General features: G+C 38.9%; 1 protein-coding gene across 4 annotated transcripts in view; it reads right to left on the bottom strand.

Annotated features, from left to right (window-relative positions):
• Positions 1–763: 763 nt before the first annotated feature.
• The window catches only part of rgs12b (regulator of G protein signaling 12b), a 35,344-nt gene continuing 21,214 nt past the window's right edge, over positions 764–14,893 (bottom strand). The window contains exons 6-19 of one of the 4 annotated variants that reach the window (XM_077719275.1): positions 14,705–14,726; positions 10,641–10,810; positions 10,066–10,158; positions 9,824–9,967; positions 9,436–9,618; positions 9,191–9,335; positions 8,791–8,885; positions 8,158–8,361; positions 7,437–7,510; positions 7,198–7,324; positions 6,996–7,092; positions 6,879–6,931; positions 5,388–5,436; positions 2,091–5,091 (exon numbers count right to left, since the gene is read on the bottom strand). In XM_077719275.1, the coding sequence (XP_077575401.1) occupies positions 4,547–5,091; positions 5,388–5,436; positions 6,879–6,931; positions 6,996–7,092; positions 7,198–7,324; positions 7,437–7,510; positions 8,158–8,361; positions 8,791–8,885; positions 9,191–9,335; positions 9,436–9,618; positions 9,824–9,967; positions 10,066–10,158; positions 10,641–10,810; positions 14,705–14,726 (2,001 nt within the window). In that variant the 3' untranslated portion in view covers positions 2,091–4,546. Of the gene's footprint in view, positions 1,206–2,090; positions 5,092–5,387; positions 5,548–6,878; positions 6,932–6,995; positions 7,093–7,197; positions 7,325–7,436; positions 7,511–8,157; positions 8,362–8,790; positions 8,886–9,190; positions 9,336–9,435; positions 9,619–9,823; positions 9,968–10,065; positions 10,159–10,640; positions 10,811–14,704; positions 14,727–14,893 lie in introns of those variants that run through there. The other 3 variants (XM_077719274.1, XM_077719276.1, XM_077719277.1) reach the window with 3 other exon arrangements.

Here is a 14,893-nt window from a genome sequence, read left to right as displayed (position 1 = left end):
CTATGGTTTGGGGGTCAGTTCTGGGCTTCCCTTATGATTTTGTGTGGTCTGTGAAAACAAAGTGGGTTATACAACTTCTTGTTTTGTCTGGTTATTGATAAATATGTATTTTGTCTAATACCTGAGGATTTTTTAAGACAATTATTATTCTGTTTGTTTCATGAATACAGTGAATCCACCTAAAAAATGTCACCCAAGGAAGTACATCAATATCAGATATTAGAACAAATTCAGACCCTTTTGTAAATAGTTTTGCTTCTATTTGAAACACCAAAACATAACATGAAAAATCTGTCCCACTAAATTACTTTTTAATACGATTTTTACAGGTAAACTTTGTAAAGTTGCATGTATTTATTTATATTTTTTGTATGGTGGGAATTATCGCATTCTTCTATAGTTTGAAGTCAACCAGAATATCCATCCATTCCGGAATATTCCTACCACAAATGACCAATGTGCTAAACCACTTACCCACCACTTCACCTGTGGAAAAAGTGTGCCTTGTTAGCAAAAAATAAAGTTCTACCATAATAAATATTTTACAGAGAATCTAAAAAGGAGTCCAACTGAGAATCGCAAACTATTATAAGCCAAACTGCTGAGTATGGTTTTCTACTTGTGGAGAAATGTGCATGACAGTACAAATTGCAAGTGGAAGAGAGCATGTGGTCAACCTGAAGCTTGTCGATACTTCACATGCACTTTGGGGGCTAACAAGCTGCTTCAAACAGGTCAGATATGAAGTGGGTGGGCTCTTCATACAAACGTTGCTTTCAACTCTGTTGGACCTTTGCCCTTATTCTGCTCCAATTGCCTCTTGACTTTCACCATGGAGGGAAGCTCTGAAGTCTGATATACGGCAGACCTCATCCTGCTACCGCGGCAACGCAGCTCAGAGGTCACGTCTTCCCACTTGGCGTCCAGTTCGCATCCTCGGCGGCCCCCTCGCCGATCTCGGGAGCTGCCCCGGCGGCTTTGTCTGAGGTTATCAAAGCTGACCTTGTCAACATCCAGGGCTTGTTTGGTGGCTTTGCGATTGCCGTGAGAGGAAGGAGACTTGGATTTGCGTCGTGAGTGGACATTGGGCCGAGGGGGTACGGGAGGAGGAGATTGAGAGTGGGCTCTACGGTGGGATGCTGTTCTGCTCGCAACTTTGATACTTTCTCTTCTTTCCCTTCCTCTATATTTGCCTCTGTCTTTACCTGAGGACAAAGAGGCTACTGTAAAAAGAGGATTTAAAAGGAACTTGTAGAAAGGGGAAAAATTACAAAGCCACAGCAAACATGCTTGGAAAAAAACTGTGTATCTCTACAGTACTGAGAACTTGAAAATGACGTTTAACTAGGATTTTGAGGGGTAAAACCGTCTTTTCTTTCCTAGCCCACCATACCACAAATTCTTGTTGACAAATATTCAGGATTAGGACAGATGTTTGCCCCCAAGTTAATTGCGTAGCCTTGGTAGAGATGCTGCTGTTGCTTTTTGTAATATCGCCTTCAGACTTTATATGAGAAGCTAAACCAATCGATCTTTGCTGGATATCATGTGTGAGTGGCCATAAAACAACATGGCATGTGATATTTGCGACATAAAGTGGATGTGCCTGATGAGTTACTCTAAGTGAAAAGAAGAAAGGGAACATGAGCAAGAAGATCAATTTCACTACAACGCATGAATGCTCAAGTGAGACAAGTTTCATTACTTTCCTTTACCCCAGTTAACCCCCCTCCCTCGAGCAAATTCTTCCTTTTTTTCCAGTATTGAGTAGAGAAAAAGAAAAGAAAAACTACCCTTAAATAGGTGTATAGTGGTAACAGAGAGAAGAGAATGTAATATACCCAAAAGGATTAATATTAATATAATCCACAATACTAAATGACTACATTCTAATAATCAAAGATCACTATTGCCATTCACAGTCAGAGAAATGGCTGACCCTACTTTTTCCATAAAAAATCTGAATAATCAAAACTCTCTGAATTAAATAGTACAATTTAAATATCTTCCTATTTCAAAAGCAGGATACTTAATCTAATACAGAAATGATGACATCAAAGCATCAACCCAAAACGGTGTGAATGTCAGTTATTGCCAGCAGATAGCGCCATTGGAGGTGAATGACTTTAAAAAGGTTCTAGTGCAAAAATGTCATCCTCCAAACTCAAATTATAGACCACTGCTATCTTCCTATGGATAAATTTGAGTCCCCAAGCTAAAATGTAGCCAATGGACAAGCCAAATTTCTTATGTTTACCCATTTCAAACCATTAATAAATGTTTCTCTAGACAAACATTTAATTAAACTTAACATTGAAGCCCAACATGACAAAGCATGGCTCACAAAGCACCAAAGCAAAAGTAACTCATGCGTATCGATTAACCTAGTTCCCCCCCGAATAACTCTTTGTACCCCACAAAGACAAAAGCTTTGCATCCATTTTCCACCCCCTAAAATACTGCATTTCTCACACATTAAGAGATCCAAACTGCGTAGGCAGTAGCAAGAGTACAAGTAAAAAAAATGCAGAAAACTAGAAACCATGAACAGATATAAAAGAAATTAAATATAAACTATAAGGAGGTGGATTATAGGTTAATTTTAGAACACTGTATTTAGGTACGGATTTAGTTTTTTTCCCCAAGATAATGTTTAATTTGGAATGACACTCACAGGGATGATCATGCAAGAAAATGCACATTAGCGTGTTTTTTCCTGTGAAGCAGGTCTCCACAACATAGTACAAAGCTATCTCTTTTAGTTGTATTCTATGTACAATTAACTACAGTGAAATAGTAGTAAGCACGATGTGGAAAAAAATGGCTTAGCCCGAAAAAAATGCTGTCATTCAGTCACAATCACGACTACCTTTAAAGTCTGAGAGGGTCTTAACATTTCCACAGTCACATTGTCTCCCTGAATCTCCAATTGAGACAACAAATGATAAAAAAATATGATGGGATTTCTGGCAGTCATTCTAAAATGTGCCAAGTTACTGGACTCAGAAATAAATCAAGGCTGTTTTAGTAAGACTTTAAGCTCTCAACATGTAGTGTATTTATTTACAGACACTTAAAAAGAGAGCAGATAAAGATCCATGTTTACTGCCACAGAACTAAAGAATTAAGATGGCTGCAAAGCACTTTAACAATAGACGCAGAGTTTCATTTCACTAGTTTGGGTATGTACAAATTAACACTTTCTATGAGCAATAGGGTTGTGAGATAAATTAATGTTTCAAAGAAATATAAAAGAAAAAGAAATATTTGAACCGGGCTTAATTTTATGGATGAAGTTAAAAGTTTGTCATTTTGCATTTTTTCAGTTTAAAATTAGTTCAATTAAAATTTATGCAAATTTGTCAAAATATTCTCATGCCAGATCCTCATTGGTGGAGCTGTCCAACCTAATAACTCCCACTCTTTATTTCTTTTTGTTTTGTTTTGGATGAGGCAAGGACTTTTTTTTTAAATGAGTAAAATTCTTAATTTTGGGGTTGATAAGAAGGCAAAATGACAGAAACGACATCCTCATCCAAATATATCTGAACCTACAAGCACGGTAATCTAAAAAGGTCATCCGTGAAAAGGTAAAGAATAACACAAAGAGTATTGTGATGTCTTGCAATAAAGACTAAAAGATGGAAATGTGGGTGCAAAAATTTTGGGATGTTTTTGGTCTGGCAACCTTGTGTTGCCTTGAAAGGCATTAAAAAGTGCCTTGGGCGGGATTTGTGAAAAGATAGAATGTACTGTACTCGACTTGTAATACAGAACAGCCGAAAAAAGTATGTTTGTTCAATGCTGTTACAGCATGGAATCTGCATTTGTAAATAACACACTCTGCCAACCATTAAAAGGATCATATAAATTACTAGGCTCTATAGATGATGCAAAACACAGGCTAAAATGGAAAAAAAAGTTTAGCCATGGCGACCCTTCACAGGACAAGCTGAAAGTGTAGTATTAATATAAATTAGGCTCTATTCTCTAAGCATGAAAAAAAAAATTGTACTGTCAAGATAAACTAGTGATTTTACCACGTGTGCGAATGTGTCGTCTTGTTCGTAATGGGCTAAAGTGCATTATTATATTCTTTTGGTGAAGGGAGCCGGATGAGAGTTTGGCACTAGTCATGCTTGCACTCCCCCCTCACGATTAGTACGTCTCAAGGAAAGAAAATAACCACAGAAAAAACACAAAACTCCACAGCAAGCCCTCCAACTGTCACACAGATTCACACCACGCAGGAAAATTCCAAGGACAACTTGTGACCAATAATAATGCATCCATTTTTCCTCGCTTCAGCTTCCTGTCTTGTGTCACAGTGCGTACGTGACCATTTTACCACAATAAAGCACATTTGTAGAGTGAGCAATTGTGCCGATATCTCAAAATTTCAATGCGTCTTTTACCACAGGGAGTGTGTTTTGATTGTCCCGCACATTAGGACGGCGCCGAGTAAAGGAAGGGAGAAATGTGGATGCATTTGGGTAGAGTCCACTATACCACTCGCAGGCAGGCGGGTGAAAGTAGAGTTGAAAGATCAAGCGGGGGAAGTACCTGATCCAGGTCGAAAGTCCTGGGCTTGCTGTTGGGGTTTAGCTTGCAGGGGAGATGGGGGGACGTAGTGGAGGCTAGGACTGTCAATGTCCCCTTCGCCTACTAGAGTAAGGTCCGACAAAGCGTCTTCTTCCAGCATCTGGAATGAAGCTCCCTTGCACGTGTCCTTGAACGCACCGCGCTGGGCCTCTCGGGATGGGTGGATGGGAGAGATGGTTGGGGGGAAGAGGGAAGTAGGGGGTCTGGCGTTCCCCCACCCGATGTTGTCAGAGCCTAGCGCAGAGTCCAGACTTTGCGACTGATGGTGAGCATTGAGAAAATGGCCAGTGCTCGATCTGTCGTTGCCGGGGTTTCGGGAATAAGGGGTGGAGCAACCGGGCTCGGGGTCGTAGGTCGGAGGAACGGCTCGGCCGGTTCCCGACGGCGCCAGGCGCAAGAAGTCCGGGAGTTGGAGGTCACTTTTGTTCAGGAGGCCTCGCTGGTCGTCAGCTCTGTTGCTCTGAGCTTTGGATATGAGGTCGAAGAACTCTGCATACACGTGAACAAATGCAACAATAATAGTGCAGACACAAGCACAGAAATAGGCGTGAGTAAATTTCCCAGATTGGAAGATGAAAACTAAATCATGGTCGGAGTTTGAGCTGGCATGCGATAGAAGGAGTCCATTGGGCAAGTCAAAGCTTCATTCACTGTTAGCAGAAGTGACCGTGCTACAATAAAGCTAGGTAGTACGGCACACATGTTGTTAGCCGGTTAGTGTCATTACACAGCAATGCAGCTTGAGGATTAAAGTAAAAAGAAGAAGGATGTCTTTGTATCTTTACCTTCAGCTTCGTCTATATTAATCTTTTTCTGCTTCCGTTTCTCCGGAGCCTTATGAAGAGAGACAGAGTGGTTGGGTAAGGGCTGGCTCCTTGTGTCAGCCTTGCCATTTTCCCCTTGGGGGTGGGTGGAAGCGGCTTTTCTTGACTGCCTGTCCTCCCCCTGGGAGCCACAAGGAGAGCGGAGCGCAAAGTTGTCAACGGAACAGTAGGACGACTGACGGGAGCTACTGATGGAGAGCTACTGATGGAGAGCTACTGATGGAGGGGTTTGGGACAGTGTTTTCGTGGAGTGTGGGGGGGGGGGGGGACTACTTTTGTGAAGAAGGGACTATTCACACATGGGTCATGATGGGGTTTGATGGGATGAAGTAGGCATAGCCTTCTTTGAATAACCAACGAGTGGTTTGTTTTTTCATAGTTTAAAAGCTAAGCAGCTCGCTTTGAGGGAAAAATAAAGCCTGAATTTCTCCTGGCAAATCCTGAGATATGTTATGAAGAAAACTTAGTTTATAATTATATACATTGTTTCAATTACTCACTGAACAGGTGCCATTGTATTGACGAATCTGAACAACAAAATATACAGAGCTCAACTTTTCAAATTAGGTGTTCATGTTTCTTTTTTTGTGTAACTACACCAATATGTAGAAGTTTACCAGTCAAGAGTACTTAAGAATAGACAATAAGAAAAAGTTATAGACTCTAAAAAGTCAAAGGGAATATTGAATTGCTTTTCAAAGAGAGAATTCGAAAGAAAAAAATTGTGAATGCTGTACAGTGGATCATTAATTTAAATTCTAGGGATTTCTATATTTGAAGGACTTTTTAAACACTTAAGTTTTGGGTGTTTAAGGCATCATCATTTGTTCATTCACCTAACTCACCGCAATTGACATTCAATTTATAATACCACAACGTTATGTATAATGCAACACCAACACTGACACACAACAAAACATCTAACCACTACTGCGATCCACACGAGAAAAGCAAATAAAGCAAAATAGTCTTTAAAAACATAACCGCAATGAAGACTATCAATACAACATAGGCCCATAGTACTCCAACAACCAACTACAACTACTTTCCTCTTAGATTCAACTTGCTTCGAGAACGGCCCGCGTTACAAAGGCCTCGTTATGGAAGAAGAAAAGCAGATAGGAAAAGTTGCCGATGCATTGGACCACAGACAGACCACAACAACAGAAACAAAAGAATCGTTGAGATTCTGGCCAGGCTCTCGGCCAAACATAAAAAAATTAAAAAAAAACAGGCACGCATCAACATAACAGACGGCCGGATGCTGCCATAGACGCGCGTCATACACCTGTGCACGTTTATAATACATTGCAAACAGACATGGGTCACGGAGGACAGCGGGGGAGACACTTAGTAGCGTGATATCATCATCAGGAAGTGGAGACATTCAGTGGGTTATGAAACATTCCAGAGTCAGGAGGTAATAAAAAAAAAAGCTGGAGAGAATCTTACTGTTGTTGATTGGTTTCTGCTGGTAGAAGCCCCAATGTGGCTTTTAGTTGGTGCTGAAGGACAGAATGAATGGACGATGCAGTGAGACAGCAACTGAATCTAAGACTTAATTATTACCTTTTCCAGGTAGGTGCTCTGCTGAATCCAATACCACTCTCAGCCCATCCAGATTGGATATCGGAAGACCGAGATCTAAGGGCTCAGATTCGCCGCTCTTGAAATGCATAGATTCGGGAAAAGCAAAATTGGAATTTGGACAGACTTAAGGATGCAATCTTGGAGAGTTGCGATATCCCGGCTTCCCGAGAATGACACTTACAATGCGTGCTACCAAATCAGAGAGGTGAAGCCCATATTTGGCCACTACCGGCCGGAGAACTTCCGTCACTGGCTTGGTGGGCTTTGCTTTTAGTCCCACTGAGCGGTTAATAGGGACCAAGTCTAGCCTGGAAGCAAGGAAAATAACATTTAGGAGGTTGAAAGAGTTCTTTTAAATGTTAAAAAAAGGATACAGTCAGGTAGAAGTCATATAGCAAAGGAGTTAATAACATTTCTTACCGAAAGAGTGTGCGCTTTTCAAGTCTAAGATCTCGAGAGCACAGCGTCATACAGTCTTGGTCCAAAACAAGTGGCTGTGAAAAATCAAATCAATTAATTAAAAAGTTAAAAAAAACTGGAAAATATATTTTAATCACACAAGGATAAAGGTTAAAAGTTGAAAGAAAGTTTCCAAATGTTACAATTACCACCCTTACAAAAGATAGCTGAAAAAACAGTATTCAAAATGAGCCCATGTATTAAAAAGAATAATAATGGACCAGTCACAATGACATTGAATGAGCATTTACTTAAAAATAAAAATCATAGAAATGCTATGCTAAAATGCCAATGGCACTTCTTAAATACAAGCCTGTAATTGAACTTCAGATTAAATTATCTATTCAAGCAGTGTGTCCACTTTCTCTATATTTGTCACTTGTTGCCATATTTAGTTTATTTATTCTCAAAATGTTCATTCAAAAGGGCCCTTAAAATAAAAAGGTCAAAATCTCAAACAATGATTCCAATGAATATAACGTTATTTTTAACTGTGGGCATACCAGAATCATTAGTTTGCCCTTTAAGGGTCTCTAAGAAGATGTACTGCAGGCAATTGAAGTCCCTAAAATGCATGTCAGACACCAGTTACACGTGGTAGAAAAACCACTATGTGACTAATGAGGACAAGAACATTGTGGCTTCTTTTTAGGTCGGAACATCACATTCTATTGTCTTATACCTTCTCCCCTCCGACCAAGAAGAGGTCGATAGCTGCCAGGTTGATGCAGAGCTTCTCACATAGCCCCAGTAACAAATCTCTGATGGACACACCAGCCCTCAGCGGCACAGAGCAACAAGAGCCATCCGGCAAATTGATGTTACACTGCCTCAGAGGGGCACTGCCTCCTCCACGCTCTGATGCCGCCACACGAGAAGTGTCTCCCTGAAGGACAAAAACAGTCAAGCCAAGAAATAAAAAAAATAAAAAGCCCAGAGGCTATGCTGGACAGCATGATAAGTGAGGAAAATGAGGAGATAAATGTAAGTTCCGGTTAGAATAAATAATTCATTCATTTGTAGTTTTTAGTTAAGTATGATCACCAAATGGAAAAAAATGAACAAAATTTTGAGCCCTCCCACCAGACTGTCAAAAAAATACACCATAATCAACAATCCCAACATCAATTGAACTTAATGGCTAGTGGACGTCTGCATGGTATATTAATGCGCATTGATAAAACCGTTTATCAAATAATTAAAACTATACTCATGGCATTGTCACCTTAATGATATCAAATGAATATGTGATAGCAGATTTTACTGTGATAGCCCAGTACTACTAAAAAACCCCTTTGAGTTTTTGTGGACTCACCTCATTCTTCCCAGAACCAGATGTCCCGAGCTCCAAACTAGCGCCTGAGGACAGAGAACCCTGGGATTCACGCCGACCGTTGCTACCCGAGAAATCTGAAAAATATATCATTTTGCAAAGTCAATAAAAATACACTTTGGAGTTGAAACGGATCATAAATATTGCCCAAGGAAACACATTCTAAATCGATCCAACCCTATTAATATTGCAGCAGAACCACACTCCATTGCATTTGATCAATTCAATGCTTTGTCTAGCGGAATTGACGACCGGCAAATTTTCTAATCAATAAAATTTGCAACTATGTCCCACGTCACGCTTAAATCACAAATGACCCACTAAGATGATTCAAAAGCCAAAAGAAAATACATCTTAAGTATGAAGAAGAATGTCTACTGACTGTAATTAAAGTCGATCAGTTCTCGCTTCTTTGGGCCTTTGCCAAAGCTCCTGTTACGAGACCAAGAGAAGAAGATGCCCTTCCTCCTGTCACTTGAATCGCTCTCATCGTTCAAAGAGCGGCCTGACTTGCTCCTTTTGTCCTCCTGTGGAACATAAACAAGAAGAAATAAAATGAGTCTACAGTGGTTGCTTTGACCGCCGGCAGGCAGCGTGGAAGTCCGTGCACGTGTACTTTTTGCTTACTTTTTTGGGTGTGGACAGGTTGGAGCGATCCGAGCCGGTGGTGCTGTGTTTGGAGGTGGGGCTGCTGGGAATGTGGTAGGGGTCAGGAAGAGGTCGGCCCTCCACTTCTGCCAACATACATGCTTGATAGAGCAGAGACTTGAGGAAACGTGTATAGCTGTCAAACTTCATCAGGTTGAAAATCTAAAAAGGGCAAAAGTCAACATGACACAGAATAAACATTTTTAAAAAAAATAAATACCAAGTTTTTCAAATTATTTGGGCACAAATGTAAGCTGGCGGTGGGCCTTATATATGGATCAATATTGGTTAATCATTGTATCATCATTGTACTCCATTCAGTGATACCTAAGGTCAATACATTTGTGGTTTTGGGTGTACAAACTACCTGTAGCTGCTGCTCTTTGAACATCTCAGGTCGGGGGGCATTGAGGATGTCATCTGCGAGCTGAGCTTGATTGTCTATGTTGACTGGCGTGGTGGCTTTGCTGGACAAGAAGCTGTTGTAGATTTCTCTGGCTCGCTGAGATAACTGGAAGCAATACAGTAGCGCAGGTTAGAGATTCAAAAATAATTTTGCAACAGAAGGTTGTTGATGGATATCAATAGAAAGCTTAGTGTATGTAGTACCTGCTTCTTGTCATTCTCAGGGATGTGGCTGAAGAACTCACATGCTTGCCAGAACAAAATATTCTCCTCACTGAACTCTTTTTTCAGGAATTCCTGCGGCAGATAAATGTGGATTATAAATGAAAGAACTGTACATGTACCAGTAAGGCCAGGTGTGTTTAATAACAGGAATAGCTGAGATTTAGTGGCAATAGTATCCAATGTCCGTTTCTGTTGTCAAGGATACAATCAATATTATTGTATTCTTTTAATTCCATAATTATTAAACTTCCGTTATCTCCTCCATAACACAAAAAAAAATGAAATTCAGTGAACAAAAAGGAGACCTTATCAATATATAACTCAAGTGGGGAAGCAAGAAGGGACTATGTACATAGTGCAGATAATAGAAATTTAAAAAATACGATTTACGGTGCAATTAAGTAAATCCAAAGGTTAATTATGCATAAATGATTGTTAAAATTCAATGTATTGTTATTTTACGCTATCACAACTTCATACAAGTTGGATGTTGTGTTATATTGTCTTTCAATTTATGAGTGGAGAGGAAAAAAAGCATCAATACAGTGTATTACCGAAAAGTAGCGGACTCCCACTGGGTCCTGCAGCAACCTCTCAAAGCACACAGCCCAGCTGGCCACTCTCCTTTCGGTATGGCGCCGGTGACTCTGCACACTGGGGAGGCTAGCATTGCTGTTCAAACTGTTGTCACTACTGCAGCCCTGCAGCTCCACGCTGTTCAGTTCTAGACAAAAAAACACACAAGCATATGCTTAATTATTCATTCATTCATTTTCCGAACCCCCTTAAGTCAATTGTGTACTTATTATCTGCTGTAACTTGCAATAATCTACAATGCATCTCATTATACTGAAAGGCATTGTTAACACAAAGACAATTAAGAATAAGTAGTAATTTGACAAGTTAATGGATATTGGTTTATTTGTAGTATTTCTAATTAGCAACTCTGACCTAACTTTACATATTTTGATGTGTAAGGATGCTATTTAAGTAAAAATGGTGCTTTTGTGAAGTTTTTTTTATTACTTAATCTTTCATGGAACACTAATGTGTCATAAAAATAAGAACAACATTACAAAACAGGATCAGGAGACAAGGAAAAGAAATAAACGAGAAAGTAAAGATAGCCTATACCGCCAGAAAAAAAAAAACTAATAATAAACAGTCCTTGGGGTAAAATTGGTCAGGTGGCCAAAATGATGAAAAAGCTAGTGAATGAACAAGAAGATTCAAATCCGTCACAGCACAAAAAGCGCGTGATTCCAATGTGATTTTCTGCTTTTGTGTATACTAACCTTCCGGTGGCAGTTTTCAAAGTACTGTATTTACTCGGCAGTTATTCTGCTCATTCACAACTGTTAAACTCAAAAGGGCACTTAGGGGAAAACATTTTTGGAATGATGTGGTATTTTTACCAGCTTTAATTTAAGTGGGGGACTTTAAATTGAAGATTAAAGTCTCATTTAGTACACAGATTTAATTACCAATAAAATTAATTGTCTTACTATTTCTCCATCTCGACAAGTTCTATTTTTGTAACGAATACTGGCTAATTAATTGATTTATCCCAAACCACAATGTAAAAAGGCTACCTTTAAAAATGTATTTTCTAATATCGCTCCACACAAAAATGTATATCATAAACTCTAAATTAGGCACGAAACAGAAGTTTGCATTGTGGTTCGTACTTGGGCTTTGAAATAATTCACTTCAGAAGGCTTTAAAAGGAATACACAGTGTAAATGTCGTTGTATGTATTGGTACTTTTTAACCATCCATTAAATAAAAGAACAGCCTGTAATTCAAAGTACATTTGTGGTGGGTGGAAGGGTCAAAACAAACAAGCATAAAACAAAGGGAAAAACAGCAAAGCCAACAAAAGAGAAAGCAAAACTCGAGTCAAAGCAATCATTGGTACCAAATTATCTACTTACATGCCTGTGTTTTACACGTTTGAAAAGGACTTTAAAAAACTACAATTTATCTGTCCATAGCCCTCTAAAGAAATAGTCCGATCAACACTGAGATACACAAAAGCTTTTCACTGTTGTTTGTGAGCATATTGTCATTAAGGTGAGATATTTCCCTTAAGTTAAGCTATATATTATCTACTTTTACTTTAGTGAATTCAGGTCATTTCATAACATAATGCACTCATGTCGAAAATCATGCTGAAGTTACCTAATTGTTGGACAACTCAGCTTTTAAAGGAAGAAATGACAGCTTTAATAGTGACTAAAGCACGACTATGTGAATCTTTTAAAATATTTGACTCCCTTTTTGTGTTGCACAATGATTTAAATGGAAATCTCTAAATCATCATACCGTTGATATTCGCAACAGTCATTTTAAACACACCCGCACAGACTTTTTCCAGTGAACTAATCCCTGCTCATTTGATACCCACTTCAATAAGTAAAGTCCTGTGTCTTAGTTCTCCATACACATTGACACACTTTGCGAATTTGGCACAGAAATGTGTGTGAGGTTGTATCCTTTCAAGATACATAATCAACATTTGATATTTTAGTGTTAAAGAGATAGCCTGCCCGGCAGGAGGATTTGTTCTGCCCGTTAGGTACTTTTGTGTTCGTTTACAATTGCAAACTTTTATTTTGATACAGGCAAATCTATCATGCGGATCGACTGTTTCACTGCCTGAGGAGATGAGCTGAAAGTCAGTCATTGTAAAAAGGAGGAAGTGTCGGGATTGGGAGTGTAAGTGACCCGTGGCTATGTGCACGTCACTCAGGGAGAAAAAGAATGCTTTCCCATGTATGCGGTTTAGAAATGTTGTCCACTTCTGTAGAAGCTATGATTGGATGTTTAGTAGTAAATTGTTGATAAATACTGTTGTGTAAATGTAGAAAACATTTCCTCTAAAAATAGCGTCCAATCAGGGATATTTAAATGTAAAAAAAGAATGCAAGAGAACTTCTCATCTAAACACAACCATTCACAGAAGTTTGACATTTCTATGTAACAGTTCTTGCCAAAAGCTATCGGTTTAACAAGAAAAAAACTAATTTTGGACCACAAATGCTACATTATTTTGAACTTGTTTTTAATAAAACTAACACTGAAACTATTTTTCTACTAAATTTCCCCCAAAATGTACAATATTATTCATTGAAAAAAATACTTAAATTGAATAAAACACCATGCAACCAACAGAAACGTTTTATGATCGTACTAACTCGTCATAATTTCACCTTTCTCCTCCACAATATTATTTATTTCTAGGGCCCAGCTACTCACCTGGATAAAGTTGGTAAGAACCAGTGTGTTGCCAGCAATAGCGAATCTTAAGCGGTAACCAAGCCCCTCCATCCATACTCACCCTAACAAGACCCCTCGCATGGTAATACTGACCCAAAATGAAACCCACACTCAACACTGAGGCATCACCCCACTGGGGACTATGTAAAATAGAATGGAGGAAGCAAAAGATGCCGCCAGGCTAACAACCTGAGAGACTAAAAGACACTCGGGTCACAGCATGTATAATTGCATGAGTCCACCAATGTCCTGCTTGGTGGGTAAGCGATACATGCCTTTGCGGGCCTTGAAATGATAAATTATTTAGAGTGGAGGGAGGAGAGAATTAAAAACGTGCACCCACAGACACACTGCGGAATTAATTAAGAGGTCAGGAAAAGATTACCACTACTGTGTCTTAACAAGACCCAAAAAAATGCAAAAATTAAGACTAACATAGAAAGAATGCACAGTGTGGATAACACAAACAAGCCTAATCTTGCATTTGTCTCTATGACACATCAAATAAAGTCAAAATTACTGATATAAATGTACTGGAAAAATGTGCATTTATATTTAGGGAGAAATAAACCTTAAAACCATGAGATTAAGTTTAAAAAATTGAATTAAGGGCTATATACTTGACAGCAAACAAATATTAACCTGTTGAAATGCTCAAAATAACAAATTATTCAAGAGAGTTAAGAATTTGAGTTATGTTATGTTTACTTAAATCCTCAAATATCATGACTAATGGGCAGCTTTATTTTTTTACAATGTATTTTCAGTATAACATCTCCATTGTTCAAGAAACAACTGAGCAACAAAACAGGTCCTTTTGGCTCATTTCACACCATCAACTTCCTTTTTTTTCCTCTCTTTCAGTTGCAGCTAAGAGGTGTCAAACAATTTGCATGATCTACAATTAGCGCCTTTTGTTGGTCTGGCCAAATGTTGAGCAATAACAGCATGTCAGACATGCTGACACGTGCTGATAAAGCTCACCATGGAAGATCATGATGACTACTTGGTAAAGATGACTAGTTTAACTCCAAAGGAAGCCAAGTGTTGACTAAAAATGTGACCTCATGCTACAAAACCAGTCATGACTTGCCCATCATGCATTCTGTACTTTTAGAGAACCATTTGGCTTTTTAAACTAACTCATCTAAACACTGTTGGCTGTTTACAATATTATATTAAAGCATATAGACTTCTATTGCATTGAGGTCAGAATCTCTATACTTTTTTCCAGGATTGATCCATTTTACTATTCTTAATAGTATGCATATTAAATTAAACTGAAAACAAGCAGTACATAAGAGAAAAGGCAATAAATTTAGAAAAAAAATGAACTCACCTCCGTCGGAGACTGCAGTCGACTGTAAAAAAGCACAAAAATACATGGTTTAGTATCTCAACTCATCACAGGTACGATGATACACAGACAAAGCTCATACAGTCAAGTGAAGGCCAGCAGGAATCTGGCTTGAGCACACACACTTGTGACGGCATGAAGGTTGAATTTCCACAGGATCTGACACAGACT

Source organism: Stigmatopora nigra, chromosome 6, assembly GCF_051989575.1.
Source record: "Stigmatopora nigra isolate UIUO_SnigA chromosome 6, RoL_Snig_1.1, whole genome shotgun sequence".
Lineage (NCBI taxonomy): Eukaryota > Metazoa > Chordata > Actinopteri > Syngnathiformes > Syngnathidae > Stigmatopora > Stigmatopora nigra.
The sequence above is the reverse complement of the archived record's forward strand: the minus strand, read 5'-3'. Positions and strand labels throughout refer to the sequence as shown.